The sequence below is a fragment of the Nicotiana tabacum genome, chromosome 2 (genome assembly GCF_000715075.1).
Source record: "Nicotiana tabacum cultivar K326 chromosome 2, ASM71507v2, whole genome shotgun sequence".
Classification (NCBI taxonomy): domain Eukaryota; kingdom Viridiplantae; phylum Streptophyta; class Magnoliopsida; order Solanales; family Solanaceae; genus Nicotiana; species Nicotiana tabacum.
Window position 1 is genome coordinate 2,037,541 of NC_134081.1, and position 22,017 is coordinate 2,059,557.

General features: G+C 40.6%; 1 protein-coding gene and 1 pseudogene across 1 annotated transcript; both read left to right on the forward strand.

Annotated features, from left to right (window-relative positions):
* The first annotated feature begins 3,568 nt into the window (after nucleotides 1-3,568).
* On the forward strand, nucleotides 3,569-6,629 carry LOC142173840 (uncharacterized; annotated as a pseudogene).
* A 117-nt stretch (nucleotides 6,630-6,746) lies between these two features.
* Nucleotides 6,747-9,635, forward strand: LOC142173842 (uncharacterized). The gene is made up of 5 exons (XM_075239692.1): nucleotides 6,747-7,121; nucleotides 7,269-7,514; nucleotides 7,746-8,540; nucleotides 8,643-9,137; nucleotides 9,252-9,635. The coding sequence occupies exons 1-5, from the start codon at nucleotides 6,747-6,749 to the stop codon at nucleotides 9,633-9,635; spliced, it is 2,295 nt and encodes a 764-aa protein (XP_075095793.1).
* The last annotated feature ends 12,382 nt before the right edge of the window (nucleotides 9,636-22,017 follow it).

Sequence of the window (22,017 nt, forward strand, 5' to 3'; positions counted from 1 at the left end):
TATATATATATATATATATATATATATATATATATATATATATATATATATATATATATATATATATATATATATATATATATATATATATATATATATATATATATATATATATATATATATATATATATATATATATATATATATATATATATATATATATATATATATATATATATATATATATACCTTCTTTTTTGTTTAATGAAAAAAAAAAGGTTAGTAAAAAGTTAAAAAAGAAAGAATAAAAAAGCTACAAACAAAAACGTGTAAAATCTTGAAAGATACAAAAATAAAATGTTATCTTTACTAATTACCCAGCTCACCCCAATCCCTTAACTTCCCATATTTGTTTGCTAAACTCCCCTCTCCCTCACGTCTCCTCTCCCCACAATTCTAACTCCCTCACGTCCCTTTCCCCACTTCTCACACTCTTCTCACCACTTACTCACATCAGTTCTACAACCCACACATCTATATATTTTGGACTTCACAAATGAAGGAGGGGGATTTTTTTTGAAAAAAAAAAAACGTGAAAACAAGAACAAGGAAAAGCTTTGGAAAAAGCTTGAACCAACACCATCTCCTTCACTTTCCTCCATTGAAGACTCCTAACATCCGGCCACTCCTCTCTAGACCCCTATCTGTCACTCTCTTGTTCAAGAAGTGAACTTCTTTCAATCTTTAGCCGTTAAGCCACCCAAACCAGCCACCACCCACCCTAAAACCAGTTAGAGTTTTCCCTGTTGATGTTCGAGGTCGAAGAGGTCCATTCAAGGTGAGGTTTTCTGGTCAGTTGGGTGATGTCTTGTTCGAGGTTCACGGTTACGATCTCGTGATATTGGTATTGATGTGTTCTAAACAGACGTGGCTAGTAGCTAGTAGTTTTTGTACATGAAGTTTCATTATAAATTGAAGAAGGTGTCATATTGAGGAGATGGGCTAATGCTCGAGGTTTACCTGTGCAAGAGGGTCACAAATTTCTTACTCCAAATCTCAAAAAAATATTTGCAACATTTCTTCCAAACTGGGAATACAAGTTATCACTGCTTTTGCTTTCTCTACTGAGAACTGGACCCGTTCCCAGGTACTCATGCCACGTTGCAACTCCAACTTTAACCTTGTTCCTATTTTAATTTGTTGGCTTACTTTTGAACTTTGAAATGGACCTACGTATTCATATGTGTTCGATATTAATTATTTGAATTATATATTTTCTCTTATCATAATGGCAAGCATGTTCGTTCTAAATAAATATATATAAATCTTCTTTCTAATTCAATTAGTTTGCCAATAGATATTAGCAGTAACGAAAGCCTCATGCATTCGTGCAAACGAAGTGATGATGATTTTTTTTTCTATATATTTGTCCATGAGAAGTTTCTTTACTGACTTTTCCATTATAGAAGTTTCTTGGTTTAAATCTACTAGTAATTGGTCATAAGTGTAATTTGTTAAGTCTGCTATTTTAATGACGTAGTTGGAATGTGTAATGATCCTATGGTTTTATTTCATTATTTTACATCATTGTTTAATAGTTCAGATGATTACTAATTTATAGATTATGGCCTAACTTGTTTAAAAATTAATACTTCATAATTATCAAATGCTTTCAACAACTTAGATATATCAGTGATCTTGCTAATGCTCCTTAATTGTAATTTTACACTTCATCCATAATTGACTTCCATAACTCATAGCCTCACAATAATCTCAAAGTTTAGGAAGAATAATGAACACCGTTAGAATACTTTAGGCACTTAATCTATTATCATGATTGTGTACACGTTCGCGTGACATAATTATGATTCCCAAAAGAAATCAAGGTACGCGTTCGCGCGACTTTGGCCAAACAATCTTAAAAATAATAAAGTGTTATTAATTGTGTATACGTATGCGTGACATGATTCTTGACACACCAAACAAAATGAATACACGTACGCGTGATTCGTTTCAAGATAATTCCATAATTACGAATAATAAAGCAATTAAAAGCGGTAAAAAGGCAAATGTACATAGGTTCTAAAAATGAGTAATTAAATAATTTAATTAAGCCAGTTATGATTAAAGCGACCGTGCTAAAACCACGGAATCCGAGAGTGCCTCACACCTTCTCTCGGGTTAACAGAATTTCTTACCCGGTCTTCTGTGTTCGCGGACCGTAATTCGAAGTCAAAACTTCCTCGATTTGGGATTTCAAATAAACCGGTGACTTGGGATACCAGAAATTATCCCAAGTGGCGACTCTGATTAAATAAATAATTCCATTTTGAATAATTTTACTTAAATTGGAAAAAATCCTTTCTTTCCCTTTCCCTAGGGAAAAATGAGGTGTGACAGCTCTGGCGACTCTGCTGGGGACAAGAACCCAGAACTTCTGGTTCAGGGTTCAGAATTCGAGCTTATAAGATGATTTATACTTGGCTTTATTGATTTGATGTTATTAATGTATTTTTGGGTCTAATGTGCTAATTATCGCTTATTTACCGCTTTGATATTATTTGAACTGTATTAAATTGTCTTCTTACGCCTCCTTTCTGAGTCTTCTGAATTTATGGTGCACACGTGCGCGTGGCCCACTTTTCTGTTAGAAGTCATACCAATTAGAACGAGGTTGGGTCAGTAACTAGGCCGGGTAGACTTTCGTGCTCCCGGTACATTACCCTCACCTCGGCTCGAGCTGTCCGCTTGGGTAAGCCAGGTCTAAAACACTCCCCTTAGGATTTAAACCTAGAATAACATAGCCTCATGTCGGATCCCTAGTAGGAACGTTTGTTTGCATCATGTGCATTTAACTTTGGGGACTCAACACAGGGGTTGGGTCCGTCTAGGACAGGTGTACCCGAAATTACAAGACCATCGTGATGCATCTTATGTGCTACTTGTGCATTATGTTTAATCTGGTTTGTGCATGTTGACCGGTTTCTAAAATAAAATAAAAATATAAAAATATTGAGGGAAAACCAGAAAGAAGAAAATATGAGGGAGAAAATTTGCCCGATTTTCGAAAATCTCAGTATTTACCCCAAAAAAAAAAAAGCCTGAATTTTTCAAAAAAAAAAAGTGTCATCCTATTCCTGAAATATTTACGAACTACGCGGGTCTGATTCTCACCGGATGTGAGATACGTAGGCAACCTTCATAGGGTTCGGCCCCATTTTTATAAAATAACTATAAAAAAAAATGTGTCTAGTGTTTTTTTAATCAAAAAACAAATAAGCAGATCCAGCTTTGGTTAATCCCAAATCGTTCCTGTCGGAATAGCCTTAGAACATCTTCAAAATTGTTGAAGGGCTATTCTCGCAAGAACGGACGTGTCTGTCAATTGGGAATCACTTTTACCATAATGCCCTTCCCCCGGCCCTAAAGCTATCCTTGAAAGTAAGAAGGGGCCATAGTTGCAAAAATAGCCACCCTTTCTTTGGTCACAATTGCAAAAATAGCCCCCTTCTCGTTGATTTTTCTTAAAATTGAGTTATTTACAAAAGATTGTTTTGCAAAAGGAGTGCATTGGTTCTGTCTCTTGAGACTAGTGTCAAACCTAACCTTAACCACCCACAGGTACAAAATGAGCACTATCCAGAACACACCATTCACAGTTGTAGACAAGGCTCCACTTCAGCTTCAGATGTGGTGGTATGATTTAGGAGAAGATGGTCAGAAATGGGTCACCAAGCACTTGGGAGCCCTTACAGATATTATAAAAATTAAACCACGGGACGATTTGATTTGAGGCACTAGTGACTTTTTGGGACCCCGTTCACAATGTCTTTCGCTTCTCCGATTTTGAGCTAACTCCCACTTTAGAAGAGATAGCTGGATATTCCGGGTTTGGCAGGGATTTGAGAAACCAGGAGCTCATATTCCCAAGGGCTCTTTCTGTACACCGATTCTTCGATCTTCTGAACATCAGTAAGCAAATTAGAAAAACCAACGTAGTCGAAGGGTGTTGTTCTTTCTACTTCCTGTACTCTAGGTTCGGGCAACCAAATGGGTTTGAAATGCATGAAAAAGGCCTTAACAACAAGCAGAACAAAGACACATGGCAGATTCATCGTCGCTTCGCCTTCATAATGGCGTTTCTGGGAATCATGGTCTTCCCAAACGAGAAGCGGACAATTGATACCCGCATAGCCAGGGTTGTACAGGTCCTCACTACCAAAGAACATCACACTCTTGCCCCGATCATTTTATCAGACATTTATCGGGCGTTGACTTTGTGCAAGTCCGGGGCAAAATTCTTCGAAGGGTGCAATATTTTGTTACAAATGTGGTTGATTGAGCATCTCCGACATCACCCCAAGTTCATGAGCTATGGTCCGAACAAGGACAATTTCATTGAGAGTTACGAAGAAAGAGTAAAAGATTACAACTCTCCAGAAAGGGTGGAAGCCTGGATATCCTACCTAAGATCTTTAAATGCAAGTCAAATTGAGTGGACTTTGGGATGGCTCCCGCTAAGAGAGGTGATACACATATCGGCCCTAAAAAGTTATTTGCTATTGTTGGGTTTGAGAAGTGTCCAGCCGTATGCGCCACACAGAGTTCTAAGACAGCTAGGAAGGTACCAAGTAGTACCTAAGGATGAAGATTTGAGTGTGCAAGTTATTGAGCTACACCCCGAAGCCCCACTCCCCGAAGCTTTAATCCAGCAAATTTGGAATGGTTGTCGCTACTTGAAATATGATACTCAGGTGCCAGATCCTGCGAGAGGTGAGGTAGATCCGGGTTATGCTATATGGTTTGGGAAGAGGTCTCACGTGGATGATGTGCCAGAGCCCAAAAGGCCCACAAAAAGGCCGCATGTTCAAGCCTTTGATGATAAAATCCAAGAACGGTTGGCTTGGGGTGAACGGGAAAAGGGATACAAAACAACTATTCATGCCTTAGAAGAAAGGCTGAGAAACCTCAATTTTGAGAAAGACTTGCAAGAACAAGAAGCCGAAGGGGAAAAGAAGAGTCTGATCTGCAAAAATGAAGCCCTTCGTGCTCAACTTCAACAGATGAAGAAAGCCTCTGAAGTGCCAGTGAGAAGTTGGAAAGACCAGAGAACCATTGCCAATCTGATGGAAAAAGTGCAAGATTATGATTCCCTCTTGGCAAAGACTGAAAAGTCGTTGGACAAAGCCAATGAAAAGATCGTACAGCTAAATGAGAAGGCCGAATCAAGTAAGGATTGCCAAGTAACACAATTTGAAGAAAAGAGGGCTCAATTCAAGAGAGAGAAGGCCCATTGGGTACGTTCAGAAGCTCAGCTCCATGCACAGTTGGAAGAAATGAGAAGGTACAGTAGAGAATACCAGCATGCAGATTTTGATAGGGAGATGGCTCAGGCGAGACTCGAGCAGGCTAGACTTCGGGCTCAGTTGGAGTCAACCTTAGATCGTGAGGGCCACATAAGGGAGATAGCCACCACTCGCCAGCAGCAGTTACAAGAACGAGACCATAATTTCCAGTACTTCAAAGAGCAAGTTCATAATTTGGCTATTTATACCGCTCAAAGTTATATGAACTGCCAAGGGATGGATTATGAGAAGTTTTTGGAGCATGCACCTACTTTTGCCCGTCATCTTGCAGCAGAGTTAGAAATGATGTACCGTACATTAGGGGGTCAACCAGGGCAAGCCCCACCATGAGCAGATGTTCCAGTGTTTGAAAGCTAGAAGATTGTGGAGTTGAATTATAGTCGTAGTTGTTAGAACTTTTTATGTAGTAGTTATGTTTTAGTTTGAGTCATTGTTGAATCTTTAAAATCGCTGTCTTTTAGTCTTGTCAGAGTTTGGTAAGTCATTTTCAATGTAATGTCCTTTCTGTTATTGTATTATTTCGTTTTGTTAAAAAAAAAAACTATTATTGTTTTCCCCTGAACTACGTAATGGTCTGATTCATGCGGCGTCATGATATGTAGGCAATCCTCATCGGATGCGATCATAACCATAATTAATCTATAAAAAAAAAATTAAAAAAAAAACCGCTAAATTCAAGATGAAAATAAACCAATAAATCAATAAGCCGGGATGAAACATAAAGCCTTCCAAGATCATTTTAGAAATGAAAATGGCATTAGGTGCATAACATATAATGTGTGATTAATATCTGCAAAATGCCTAACTCTAACACGTTTGTTGTTTGTCATTTTAAAAGATAAAGTAAAACAGAGGTGGTTGGTTTGTGGTTTTAACTGGCGACTCACCCCTTACAACACGAGATCAAAAGGAAAAAGTAGAATGGCAAACAACAGTGAGAATGAGTCAGATAATGATGATGTCCATGGACAATTGGTTGAACAAGGTTCAGGACTGGTTGAAGAAGTAAGAGTGTTGAAGCAACAATTGGCAGAGATGTACCAAGCCTGGGTGAATGGACAAGCACCGCCCTCACTACCCATAGGGCCTTTGGATAATCTTCATAATGTGTCAGTTGCCACTCAATTGCCTATCTCCATAATAAGTAACCCATTGTACCAACCTGGATTCAGTCCGAGCTTTAACCTTCCCACTATCCCCAGTACCTCCATTCCACGTCCTCCAATCGCACCCTTCAGAAATGACCCACCTACTATACCCATTGTCCATACTTTCACTGTCCCTCAACCGGCTCTTGCTCAAAAGTCCAATAATGATCCATAGCTGGATGCTCATGATGCCCAACATTACTCTCCAGAACTGACTTTAAAGGTTCTAGATTCATACAAGCACACTCCTCATAATGTGTTCCCAATTGAGATCAAAAAGCCCGAAAAAAATATGGAACAAGAGGAAATGACCAGAAAAATGAAGAGCTTGGAACAAACCATGAGAAACATACAGGGTTTGGGGGGCCACAAGAGTGTTTCGTTTAACGATCTATGCATGTTTCCCCATGTTCATTTGCCACCCGACTTCAAGACCCCCAAGTTTGACAAGTATGATGGGCATGGTGATCCCGTTGCCCATTTGAAGAGATATTGTAATCAACTAAGGGGAGAGGGAGGCAAAGAAGAATTGCTCATGGCTTATTTTGGGGAAAGTTTGACAGGAATTGCTTCAGAGTGGTTCATAGATCAAGACATCTCTCACTGGCACGTTTGGAATGACATGGCTCAAGATTTTGTCCAACAGTTTCAGTACAATATTGATATAGTGCCAGACCGCTCCTCTCTCGTCAACATAAAGAAGAAACCAACAGAAAGCTTCAGAGAATATGCAATCAAGTGGAGAGAGCAAGCTGCTAGGGTCAAACCACCAATGAAAGAGGCAGAAATGATTGACTATTTTCTCCAAGCTCAGGATCCAGATTACCTCCATTACATGTTGGCCGCCATCGGTAAACCTTTTGCTGAGGCGATTAAGATTGGTGAAATAGTTGAGAATGGCATGAAGTCAGGCAAAATTGTGAGTCAGGCAGCCCTTAAGGCAACCACACAAGCAATTCAAAGCGGGTCAGGCAATTTCGGAAATCGGAAAAAGAAGGAGGAAGGATCCATGATGGCATCTGGGTTCGGGGGAGTTCAAAGAGGAATAGCTCCTTCTTACGTGCAATTTCAACAAGGACTATCCAATTCTCTTCAACATTATTATCCGCCTCAAGGTCCCCGATACTCAGTTCCCCTACAACAATACACAGTGTTTAATGCTCAGGCTTATGCTAGGCCTCCCAATCACCAACAATGGCGGGCACCGATTCCACAAGGCTCCCGTTAACTCCGGCCGAATTTTGAGTCACCATATAATCCTCATCCCTGACAAGAATATGTGAGAGAACAGGAGCCAAAGAAAGAGTTCACCCCAATTGGAGAATCGTATACAAGCCTATTTCGAAAGTTGATGCAGTTGAAGTTGATTGAACCTATTATGCCGCGCTATGTGAATCCAAATTCAAAAGGTTTTGACTCAAATGCAAGATGTGAGTATCACTCTAACACCCAAGGGCATAGTACTGAAAACTGTTGGACATTAAAGAAAGCCATTGAAAATTTGATTGAAGCAAAGGCAATTGTGGTAACAAACAATGAGGATACTCCTAATATCACAAACAATCCGCTCCCAACTCATGATAATACACATTTTATTGGGATGATTTGTGATGATCGGGATTATAAGCAGTCTGGCAAGACAGAGATGGTTGTTAGAACCATAGGGTCAGAACCAAAAGTGATAGTGAGCCCGCCGCAATTGGCACCATTGATGGTGAAAGGTGCGAATTCTAGTTTGAACTTGGCATGTTCTGAAAAAACGATTCTTTATGTTCCTGGAAGCACAAAAAAGGTTGAGGTTCAATTGGGTGGGCCAAAACTTTACATCCCCGGAGGCATTCAAAAGATCATTCCGAATAATGGTTTGAGGAATATAACAGAGCCAGTCGTGATCCGACCTGTTGCCCAACTCCTAGTGACAAACACAAAAGCTATTCCCTGGAATTATAACAAGACTGTCATGACATACAAAGGAAAAGAGATAGTTGAAGAAACAAGTGAAATGGGGGGCTTGACCCGCTCTGGAAGGTGTTATTCACCAGAGGAATTGAGAAAAGCTAAGCAAGCCAGGGAAAGTCACTTGCCAGTGAAAGAACCCGTTACAAAAAAAGAAGCGGAGGAATTCCTTAAGAAGATAAAAATGCAAGACTACTCAATCATTGACCAACTAAGGAAAACTCCTGCTCAGATATCTTTGTTATCTCTACTTTTGCATTCAGAAGAGCATCGTCGTGTGTTGATCAAAACTCTGAACGAGGCATATGTCTCAGAAAAGACAACGGTGAATCAGCTAGAAAAAATGGCTGAAAGATTCTTTGAAGTAAATAGAATTACTTTCAGCGATGATGATTTGCCTGAGGAAGGGGCTGGCCACAATAGAGCTTTGCATCTTATGGTCAAATGTGAAGGGCACTACGTAAAAGGAGTCATGATTGACGGAGGCTCAAGTGTAGATGTGTGTCCTCTTTCTACTCTACAACAGCTGAACATTGACACTAACAGAATTCGAACCAGTAATGTCAGCATCAGAGCTTTTGATGGTTCAAAAAGAGACACTATTGGGGAAATCGAACTCACCATGACAATCGGCCCGGTTGATTTTAACATTGTCTTTCAAGTGTTAGATATGGAAACTTCCTATAATTTTCTTTTGGGAAGGCCGTGGATCCATATGGCCAGAGCTGTACCATCCACCCTACATTAAATGGTCAAATTTGAGTGTGACAGGTAAGAAATTATTGTTCATGGGGAGGACGACTCATCCGTCTATAAAGACCCATCCATTCCATATATCGAGGCCAAGGAAGGATGTGAATCCATCATATATCAAGCATTTGAGGTGATTGAGGTGGACCAAGTGGAAGAAGGAAAACCAATTCTGCATCCCCGTCTTTCAGCCACATCTATGATGGTAGCTTCGCTGATGTTGAGGAATGGCTATGAACCAGGAAAAGGATTGGGATCCTCTCTGCAAGGAATTGTGAACCCCATTGCTCAATTTTCGAAGAAAAATACCTTTGGCTTGGGCTTTAAACCAACATCAGCTGACATAGACAGAGCCAAGGCCCGCAAAAAGAATGGTTGGAATCTGTCCAAACCAATCCCTCACATTGCCTACTCTTTTGTAAAGCCACAATTTGAAGAAGTCCAAAATCCTTCTACTCAGGATGACATTGACTGAGTTTGCCAGGGTCTCAAGGAGATGTTTTATGAGATCAATATGGTTCAAGTTGGGGAGGGCCCTAGTCGGGCAAGTGTTCAACTGATTGGTCCAGATACTTCGCTCAGCAACTGGGAAGCAATTCCTCTTCCCATCAGGAAGGAGACTTGGTAGCCTGTTTTGTTGTTTTTTCTGTATTTGGATTATTTTAAGGGTTGTAATCCAGATATTTTAGTTTAATTGCTTTGCTGTGATGTTAACCCTTCTATCCTTTCAAATTCAATGAAATGAAGTTCCATTTTCGTAGTAAAATTCTATCTTTTTATTTTCCTAATTTTTGTTAATTTCTTATCATTTTCAGTTTCGATAATGCTGTCTTTAAAAATATCACATGCATGCGGAATTCATGCCCAGATCTTAAAAAGCTGTCTAATCTCGAAATAATGAATCAAGAAGTTGAGTATGACGAAGATGAGGCTTTTAGAGAAATGAAAAGGCAATTGGATCAATTTGAGAATAAGCCTATGCCTAACTTAAATGAAACTGAGGCAATTAACCTGGGAAGTCCTGAAGAAACCAGAGAAACAAAAATAAGCATTCATACTAAACAAAAGACGAGAGATGCCATAATTCAAGTTTTGTCGAGTACAGAGATGTATTTGCTTGGTCGTATGATGACATGCTGGGTTTGAGTGCCGATCTAGTGGTCCATAAGCTTCCCACACATTCTAATTTTCCACCAATCCAGCAAAAACAAAGGAATTTTAAGACAGACATGAGTGATAAGATTAAAGAAGAAATCACGAAGCAACTAAGTGCAAATGTGATCAGGGTCGTCTGATACACTACATGGTTAGCAAATGTTGTGCCAGTGCCAAAGAAGGATGGGAAAATCAGAGTTTGTGTTGACTATAGGGATTTAAACAAAGCAAGTCCAAAGGACAACTTTCCCTTACCCAACATTTATATCCTTGTTGATAATTGTGCTAAACATGAAATCCAATCTTTTGTGGATTGCTATGCCGGATATCACCAAATTCTGATGGATGAAGAAGATACAAAAAAGACCGCCTTCACAACTCCATGGGGAACTTATTGTTATAGGGTCATGCCATTCGGTTTGAAGAATGCAGGGGCAACTTACATGAGAGCCATGACTACCATATTCCATGACATGATGCATAAAGAGATTGAAGTGTACGTTGATGATATGATCATTAAGTCGAGAACACAAGCTGACCATGTGCAAGACTTGAAAAAGTTCTTTGAAAGGCTACGAAGGTACAATCTCAAACTCAATCCAGCCAAATGTGCATTTGGAGTTCCTTCTGGGAAGCTTTTGGGTTTTATAGTTAGTCGAAGAGGCATTGAGTTAGATCCCTCCAAGATAAAGACCATTCGAGAGCTGCCTCCCCCGAAGAACAAAACAGAAGTCATGAGTTTACTCGGGAGGTTGAATTACATCAGCAGATTCATCGCGCAGCTTACAACCACATGTGAGCCTATTTTTAATTTGTTAAAAAAGAACGCCGCTATCAAGTGGACATATGAGTGCCAAGAAGCTTTTGATAAGATCAAGGAATATTTGTCAAATCCCCCTGTTTTGGTCCCGCCGGAACCTGGTAGGCCTCTGTTTTTATATCTGTCAGTAACGGATAGTTCCTTTGGTTGTGTTCTGGGTCAACATGATGCCACAGGCAAAAGGGAACAAGCAATATATTATTTGAGCAAAAAGTTCACCACTTATGAGGCCAAATACACTATTTTGGAAAGAACATGTTGCGCCTTAACCTGGGTCGCCCAGAAGCTTAGGCATTATCTTTTGGCCTATACAACTTACCTCATATCCCGAATGGATCCCCTGAAGTACATCTTTCAGAAGCCGATGCCAACAGGCAAATTGGCAAAGTGGCAAATCTTGCTCACAGAGTTTGATATTGTTTATGTCACTCGCACTGCCATGAAGGCACAAGCTTTGGCTGATCATCTGGCAGAAAACCCGGTTGATGATGAGTATGAATCTTTGAACACATATTTCCCAGATGAAGAGGTTAATTTAGTTGAAGAAATAGTCCAAGATGACAGTCAAATTTGGAAACTATACTTTGATGGGGCTGTCAACATCAAAGGCATAGGGATTGGGACAATTCTGGTATCACCTACTGGGCAACATTACCCTGCTACGGTGCGACTTCATTTTTTCTGTACAAACAACACAGCAGAATATGAAGCTTGCATCATGGGTCTGAACATGGCAATAAATCTAAATGTGCATGAACTGTTAGTGATGGGAGATTCAGATTTGCTTATTCGGCAGGCTCAAGGTGATTGGGAGACTCGAGACATCAAGCTCATTCCATATAGACAATGTGTGGAGGATCTTAGCAAAAGGTTCAAGTCCATCGAATTCAGGTACATTCCCAGGTTTCACAATGAATTAGCCAATGCCTTGGCCACCCTAGCCTCAATGCTTCCATATCCGGGTAATACTCACATTGACCCATTAGAAATTCAAATTCGGTATCAACATGGTTATTGCAATACAATTGAAGCAGAACCAGATGGTGAACCATGGTATCGTGATATTAAACAGTTTCTGAAAACAAGAGAATATCCGGAACATGCTAATAGGGATCAAAAGAGAACTATTAGGCGACTCTCTAATGGTTTCTTTTTGAGTGGGGAAATCCTATACAAAAGAACTCTGGATTTGAATTTGTTGAGATGTGTGGATGCCAAAGAAGCTGAAATAATTATGAATGAGGTGCATTCGGGAGTTTGTGGTCCGCACATGAATGGATATGTTCTAGCAAAGAAAATCCTTCGGGCAGGATATTATTGGCTTACTATGGAACGAGATTGCTTTCGTTTTGTTCGCAAGTGCCACCAGTGTCAGATTCACAGTGATTTGATTCACTCGCCTCCTTCAGAGTTGTATCCTATGTCGGCTCCTTGGCCTTTTGTTGCTTGGGGAATGGACGTCATTGGCCCAATCGAGCCAAAAGCTTCAAATGGGCACAGATTCATTTTGGTTGCAGTTGATTACTTCACCAAATGGGTGGAAGCTATTACATTGAAAGCAGTTACCAAGAAAGCAGTAGTAGACTTTGTTCACTCCAACATTATCTGTCGTTTCGATATTCCAAAAACCATTATTACAGATAATGCTGCTAATTTGAATAGTCATATGATGAAGGAGGTATGTGAACAATTTAAAATTGAGCATCGCAATTCTACTCCTTACCGTCCCAAAGCTAATGGAGCTGTTGAAGCTACAAATAAGAACATCAAGAAGATTCTTAGGAAGATGATCCAAGGGTCTAGACAATGGCACGAGAAACTGCCTTTTGCTCTTTTGGGATACCGGACAACTGTTCGTACATCAGTTGGCGCAACGCCCTACTTATTGGTTTATGGAACTGAAGCGGTCATACCTGCTGAAATTGAGATTCCCTCTCTCCAAATCATTGTTGAATCAGGGATTGAGGACACTGAATGGGTGAAGTCCCGATTGGAACAGTTGAATTTGATTGATGAAAAGCGTTTGGCGGCGGTTTGTTTTGGTCAGTTATACCAACAAAGAATGGCACGCGCTTACAATAAGAAAGTGCGCCCAAGATAATTCGAGGTAGGACAATTTGTTTTGAAACGTATCTTTCCGCACCAGGTAGAAGCAAAAGGAAAGTTCGCCCCAAATTGGCAAGGTCCTTACCTCATCAAGAAAGTATTGTCAAAAGGAGCTCTACACTTGGTAGATATAGAAGGAAAGGTGACTGATATATCCGTCAATGCAGATGCGGACAAGAGATACTATGTATGACATGGCTATGTTGGGGCATTCTTATATTTAGCATTCTCAGGTTGGGATGACGAAAGGCTATCATTCTCGCTACCCAAACACTGGTCAACCCTAGTTATCCCTTTGAAGCCTTGTTTATATTTATTTGTTTTCCCCTCTTTTGGAACCAATGTACTACAAAAAAAAAAAAGTTCATGTTAATTGAACTACGTTCGACCTGATTCCGAAAGGATACGTAGGAAGCCTCACTCTGGGGTTCGGTCACACCAAAACAAAAATCCACATGTCCCCAGTATTCAAATAAACTGGGGCATGGTTTTATTTTATTTTCGATGGTTGTTCCATCAAAATGGGTCCAAAAGTTGTAATTCAGTTGAGTATTTCTTTTTACCTTTCCCTGCTAAGACCTTCTGATCAACTTTCGAGAATGCTAAGTCAGTATACTACGGGTGATGCCTCAGTCATTGTAAAGAGAGAAAAATAAATGAGAGAGTCTTATTGGTGAAAACCCTCACAGGCACTATAAGGCAATGGTGAGTTGAGAGAAAGATAGATGAGAGAGGCCAATTGGTGAAAACCCACAAAGGGCATCATTGATCGATTTAAGGCTTCATACATCCCGAACAAGCATGGTCAAGACAAAGAACTCAATTTCAAAGTTAAGTTTACAACAGATTTCGAGAATTAGACGGTTCAAATGGATCGGGCATCCAGTCCAAAGTGCATGTCATGTTCATTGAAGTCAGCATATTTCCTCTAGATAAGTCCTTTCTTATTCTTTCCTCTGAAAGGGACACTTCTTGATTAAGTTGTAATACCTATTAGTTCACCTTCTTATTTTCTTTCGCATTACTTTTTTGAGTCCCTTTCAATCTAATTTTGTCAAAGCAAAGCAAAGAAAAGGCCGCAAAACTGGTTACAGTTTTCCCGTTATATAAAGCAAAGATTGTTCGGCATAAACCGTATGGGCAAAGGCATAAAGCCATCTATGATTTTCCTTGACGAGCAAAGGGATGGAAGGGCTGAACAATGTTCCAAGGGTCAACAAAAGTTACTCAGTTAAAAGATTTTTGGGAGCAAGGTTGTTTGCACCACAAATATAAATGGTGATAGGCACAAAATAGTCAGGTTTCGATGCTGAGAAAGAAGATCTCCAGAAAGTAAAGATAGAATCTCCTAGCAATTTGTACGATCATCGACTGAGTTAGCTTTTCTAACAAGTGTAATAGACGCAAGGTCAAGTCACCCAAGAAATCAAGGCCACAAACTGACCACCATTTTAAAACTAACAAATCTTTCTTTGTTCAGAACAGGAACAAAACAGTTGTAGGAAATAGTTCGTGAAAAGACGAACACCACCAAGTGAAGTTCTCAAATCCTTGATTTTCTTCCAATATACATGTAATAATTTTATTTTTAGTTTCATTTTAGGGAACCAATACCCTAAATTCAACACAGGGTACTACATCCCCTGGTTGCATTACTTTCTGCTAACATAGGGTACGACATTCCCTAGTAGTATCTTAGAGTGCCACGGGCCTCATTTTATTGCTAACATGGGGTACGACATTCCCTAGTAGCATCCCAGAGTGCCAAGAGCCTCACCTTATTGCCAACACAGGGTACTACATCCCCTGGTTGCATTTCTTGTTGCAAACATAGGGTACGACATTCCCTAGTAGCATCTCAGAGAGCCAAGAGCCTCATCTTATTGCCAAACACAGGGTACTACATCCCCTGGTTACATTTTAGTGCCAACATAGGGTACAACATTCCCTAGTAGCATCTTAGAGTGCCAAGAGCCTCACCTTATTGCCAACACAGGGTACTACATCCCCTGGTTGCATTTCTTGTTGCAAACATAGGGTACGACATTCCCTAGTAGCATCTCAGAGAGCCACGAGCCTCATCTTATTGCCAAACACAGGGTACTACATCCCCTGGTTACATTTTAGTGCCAACAAAGGGTACAACATTCCCTAGTAGCATCTTAGAGTGCCACGAGCATCATTTTATTGCTAACATTGGGTACGACATTCCCTAGTAGCATCCTAGAGTGCCATGAGCCTCATCGTATTGCCAATGCAGGGTACTACATCCCGTGGTTGTATTTCTTATTGCAAACATAGGGTACGACATTCCCTAGTAGCATCCTAGAGTGCCACGAGCCTCATCTTATTGTCAACACTGGGTACGACATTCCCCGGTTGCCTTCCTTCTGGTTAACATAGGGTACGACATCCCTATTATTCAAAAAAAAAAAGAGAAGAAAAAGATACCCATTTGTTTTTTTTCAATTCTTTATTCTGCAATAGCAAAGATAGTTTAATGTGTTTTTAATAACTCACAAAATATTTCCTAGTGCAAACTGGGGCAGAAATATTTTGTTCGTTTTGTCTGTTTCTGATGGCTTGCAGGTTTTTCCGCAAAGCACGGATTGGATGTGCAAAAATAAGATTCCAACTCTTGCCAAAAGAAAGTGGAACCTTTGATCTCAACACCAGCCGCAACCAACTTCGACATAATGCATGCGAAGACATAGGGTCTCAAGATCCATCTTCTCATCATCAGATCAAGAAACAAGCTTGTGAGAATATTTCATAGTATGTTGCATCGAGAGCATCAAGTTTCAGTCTAAAGTTAATGGGAGAAGTAACTCAAGAATCAAGACTAGACTCTAGATGACTTTTAGATAGGAATTTTGTAACTCTTAGATTTCAAGAGTATGTAATTTTCTATTCATTTTGCTGTAATAGTAGGAACCGCGGACCGGAACCTCGACGGAACTTCGCTCGATTCTCCATTTAAGCATACTCCATCACTCTTCTTTCACTTGAACTACACGTGACATGATTCCCTTATAACCCGGGATATGTAGGCTGCTTAAAACCAAGGCTCAGTCGCATCTTTTTCTTTTATCTTCTTTTTCTTTTAAATAATAGTGAGGTCAAAAATGAGTCACCTTGTTCATTTTCTTTGCCTGAAAACTCTTCATGTTTCCAAGCAAAGAGGGGCATGCTGTGAACAACTAATTTTTGACCATACCCAAATTCTATACTATTTTGGTGTAAATATTTTCTTTAGGTCTAATTTTATATATATATATATATATATATATATATATATATATATATATATATATATTTTTTTTTATAAATTTTCATTTTTATATTTACAAATAGAAATAAAATATGTTCTATAAGTGTATATATATATATATATATATATATATATATATATATATATATATATAAAATTAGACCTAAAGAAAATATTTACACCAAAATAGTATAGAATTTGGGTATGGTCAAAAATTAGTTGTTCACACCGACCATGCGGCACTTCGATATTTGATGAACAAGAAAGATTTTAGAGCAAGATTAATGCGGTGGGTGCTTCTATTGCAAGAGTTTGATCTAGAGATTTAAGACCGCAAGGGTAGTGAAAACCAAGTGGCAGACCACTTGTCTCATTTGGAGGAGGAGGGGAGGCCACATGATGGCCTTGAGATAAATGATTCTTTCCCCGACGAGCAACTTCTAGCCATTTCAATGACCGAGATGCCATGGTTTGCCGAGTTAGCCAATTATCTTGTGAGTGGCATTGTACCGAATGAGTTCTTTTCAAACCAAAGGAAAAAGCTCAAACGGGATTGCCTTGACTATTATTGGGATGAGCCGTATCTCTTTCGGATTTGTACCGATGGTGTGATTCGACGATGTGTGGCGGAGGAGGAACAAAGGGAAACTCTTGAGGCTTGCCACTCTTCACCATATGGTGGTCACCATGGTGGAGCTATAACAACAACAAAAGTGTTGAGTTGTGGATTCTATTGGCCTACTTTTTACAAGGACGCTAGCGATCTCGTCAAGCATTGTGATAAATGTCAAAAGGCCAGTGGGATTTCTAAGAAGAATGAGATGCCCCTCACCACCATCTTGGAGATTGACATTTTTGATGTGTGGGGCATTGATTTCATGGGTCCGTTCGTGAGCTTTTGTGGGAACACTTACATATTGGTAGCTGTGGATTATGTGTCAAAGTGGGTTGAAGCCGTGGCTTTACCCAACAATAAAGCTCGAAGTGTGGTCGCATTTATGAAAAAGAACATCTTCACGAGATTTTGTACTCCAAGGGCCATTATTAGTGATGGGGGATCGCACTTTTGTAACAAAGCTTTTGCTACCTTACTCACAAAGTATGGTGTCACTCATAAAGTGTCGACTCCCTATCATCCTCAAGCAGGTGGGCAAGTCGAAGTCTCCAACTGGGAGATCAAGAGTATTTTGTCAAAGACTGTGAATGATAACCGGACGGATTGGTCAAAGAAACTTGATGATGCTCTTTGGGCTTATAGGACGGCTTACAAAACACCGATTGGTATATCTCCGTATCGGTTAGTGTTCGGAAAAGCTTGTCACCTACCAGTGGAACTTGAGCACAAGGCTATATGGGCATTGAAGAAGCTTAATCTTGAATGGGATGTCACCGCCAACTTAAGGGTGGAACAATTGAATGAGCTTGATGAATTCCGGCATGAAGTACCTCCATGACAAGTACATCCGAAATAAGGAGTTTAAAGAAGGTGATCTTGTGTTATTGTTCAATTCCCAGTTACGGATGTTTCCAGGCAAGTTGAAGTCTAAATGGAGTGGCCCATTTGAAGTTGTGAATGTAACCCCCTTTGGTGCGTTAGACTTGAATAATAAAAATGATGAGGTGTTTAGAGTCAATGGGCACCGGGTAAAACACTATCTTGGAAAGGTTGATGATGGCCATATCGTGGCGGTTCTTCATTTCAAATGATGGTAATCTGCGTCGTGCCACGACGTTAAATCAGACGCTTCTTGGGAGACAACCCACGTGTCTTTTTCTTTTTATTTTTTATTAGATAGGCTTTGTTTTATGCTAACTAGTTTTTAAGTGTATGCATGAATGGATGTGCTTTGTAGGGACTGTGTCATAATTGGCTAAGTGTTGAAAAAGTGCGGACCGCACATTAATTGTGCGGACCGCACAATTCTAAAGGCAGCAGCAGAAATCACTCTGTGGCCGCACAATTCTGTGTGCGGTCGCACAGCTGGAAGACCAAAATTGCAAGTTCTCTGAAGTTGGCCTGTCAAAATTCATAGCTAATCTGTGGCCACACACAAAATTATACGGTCCGCACAAATTCTGTGGCCACACCCACTTTTGTGCGGACCGTAGAGTTGCATCAAGATCCAGGTAAAGAGTGCGGTCTACATTCAAAATTGTGCGGCTGCACTCACCTTAGGTTTGGGGTGACTTGGTCAACCTATAAATTGAACCTCAATGCACTATTCACAATTTTACACACTCTGAGTTTTTGAACCCTAAGCAAACACGGTGGACGTTCAATTAGTTCACAATCTTCCTTCATTTCATCAGTGTAGATTCTTACCTGCATCCTTCATAACTGGTATGTTCATTACTTCTTTAGATTTTTCAATTTCTTTTAGTTTTTGTTCTTTTGTGGTAGAGTTATTTTTAGACCTAAAATGTCAATTGTTAGTCGATTGTGCTTAATATCATGTGGGTAAGATCATATATGTTTATTGGGGCCTGGGTAGATCATTAATCATGTTTAATTGCAAATACCATGTCTAAATTGTGCAAAACTTGCAAAACACAGAGTCAGTGCTGCGTAATTTCAAATTGTGCGGCCGCACACAAATTTGTGCGGTTCGCATATCTTAAACTTAAGGATAAAATGTTGCATGAAAAGTGCGGACCGCACTCAAAATTGTGCAGTCCGCAGAAAAATTGTGTGGTAGCAGAAAAGTGTATGCGACCGCACTTTGGAACTTCAGAGAACCAGTGTTCTGGAATTAGGATTGTGCGGTCGTACTCGAAATTATGTGGTCCGCACTTTAGAATGTGTGACCGCACTTCAAAATTGTGCAGTCCGCACATGGCAGTCTGCAGCTGCACTCAAAATTGTTCGGTCCGCACTACCTCTTTTGCAGTCTGTTTTCCTGCAACTGTTATGCATCTGTGTACCCTGTTTTGAGCTCTAACTGACTTATGTACCTCATATTGTAGACAATGGTTCGTTCACGAGGTATATGAGATACATCTAAAGGGAGAGGTGAACCCTCCCGAGGCCGGGGGCAAAGGCACTCAACCTTTAGGGGTGCAAAAGAAAACTTTGACAAAAAAACAAACCTCGGGGAGAGGCAGGGCCACAAAGCCTTCTGAATCAAGCTCATATGTCCCGTCTAGGGAAGCCTCCGAAGGTCACTCAATGGGAGAATAGCCCGAGGCCTAGTCCCAACCATGACACTTCCCAGGGAGATACCAACTCCCGGACGAACCCTCCACCTCAGCAAGTTCTTTTGAGGGTTCCGATGTTGGTAGCTAGGGTTCAGAGCCCTCCTCTACACCTATTCCTCCGGTAATAGTGGAAATAAATGATGATGATGATGATGATGTCCCGGATGATGGTAAAGGAGGCGACACTCGAGTGGGCGGCCTACAGAGGTCAAAGAAGAAGGAAGCATGAGAGGATCAGTTTGTGAGTTTGAAGGCGTTCTCAAGTTTCAAAGAGTGGTGGCCCCAGAGATCGCTCTCACTTGAGAGACAATTCTTAATTAAGGATTAGGATATTCACAATCCAAATACCCTTAGACAGTTCCGGGAGCGCTAGGGGTGGAGGTGGTTTACCCAGAGTGTCAAGGATGCCAAAGAGCACTTGGCACGAGAATTCTATGCCAATGTGGCACACATCAAGAAGGGTACCAAAGTTACCAAAGTGTAGAATTTGAAAGTTAGATTCGATCAGTGCACTCTAAACTAGTATTTGGGATTTGAGGAGTTAGAACGAGCCCAGTACTTGGAAAAGCTCTCTATGGGTGATGCAGTTCGCCCTTGGCTAGCAGAGATATTGACAGCTCTAGGACCACCACCACCATGGATCACAGCGGGGTTTCCCATTGCTCGGGACACCCTCAATTTTGAAGCAAAAGGGTGGCACACTTTTGTGTGCAACCGCTTAGACCCGAGCCAGAATGAAAACAATCTTCCCTCCCCCGAGCAGTTTTGGTGGCATCCATCATGGTCGGGTACCCAATAAATGTGGGTGCCATCATGTCGGCCAATAGTTCATTGGTGGTCCAAAGAGGTGAAAGTTCCTATCCATATCCCAACACACTCACAATATACCTCACAGATGCAAAGGTGGAGCCGAGGAGTTTTGATCAAAAGGTGCGGACTAAACAGCCATTCTCATGGTACTCTTTGCAAGGTCCGGGAAACCCAAAGTTCAAGGGTAAGGCAACTACCACCGGTGGCTAGTCTGATGAGCTAACGGTGGTGGTTACAGATTCAACTGCTGAGCCTTCTACAGCTGCCATGCCTTCCACAGCAGTCGGTCCTTCCACCAAGACAGCTGACATGCCACCATCTCCACCTTCTAGACCATCTACATCAATGCCAATGCCCGCCTCTTCCACATATCCACTCACTGCGCTGCGAGTCTCCCAGACATTGGTGAGTCTCAACTACTAGATGCAGACAACTACTTCAAAGCTGTCTGACATATCTAGTGCTGTTGTAGCACCGTCCTCTACCCTAGCAGCACCTCAGGTACCTCCGTCAGTGGAGGAAACTTTGAAGAAGATCCTGGAAAATCAGAAGATTATCATGGATACAGTGGTGGCGCATGGGAGAGCTATTGAGGAGTTGGGCAAACAGGTGAAGAAGATGCGGAAATCTCAGGCATCAAAGAAATCAGTGGAAAGATTGAGCACCGAGGTGGCCAAGCTTGCATCAGCTAGGGATATTCCCCTTGACCTTCTGATTGTGACAGCACCAGCAGTTCCACCAGTACCTCAGGCATCAGAGACGGTAGCTGGCCAGTCTGAGGAGCCGGACCCTGCTGCCCACACTACTGAGGAGATGCTCCAGATGTTCAGCCACCCCATTATTCCCCGATTGAAGGACGATGAAATCCAGTTGGAGGATCTAGAGCGTGCTGATGATGCTATGCACATTGAGACCACATAGGGAGTTCTCTTCACTCTCTATCCTTATTTTTGTTAAGCATTGAGGACAATGCTTATTTTTTTTTTTCCAGGGGGTAGTCTATTTTGGATAGTTTATTATGACATTGACATTGGCCTGTAATAACTTTTATACTCCTTTTCTTTTATCCTTATTCTCTCTTTCGTTATGTATATATTCCCCCCTTTCCCTTGATGTATATATTCATTTTCCCTCAGTTTGTATATTCATTTGTCTTACTTTCAGTAGTTTATTTTATAGCTTTTGTAGTTTGTTTTTCTTAGTAGTATAACTTCTTATTTACTTTAATAGCTTCTTTTTGATTTGGTAGCTTCTTGTTATGTTTAAATGAGCAATAAGCCTTTGGTTTTCTTAATGCCACGGTTCTTTCCAAAGGTGGGTTTTGTGTGAACCGGGTGGCTCTTCCCAACGATGGATGGCGTGACAACCTTCTTAAGGGATTGAGTCCGTTTTTTTTATGTTTAGGTTAAAATAATAGTAATGAATAAAAAGGTATCAATCATGCTTCACTTGGTACCAACACATTTACCTACGACCTTATGGTTAAAAACAAGTTTTTGG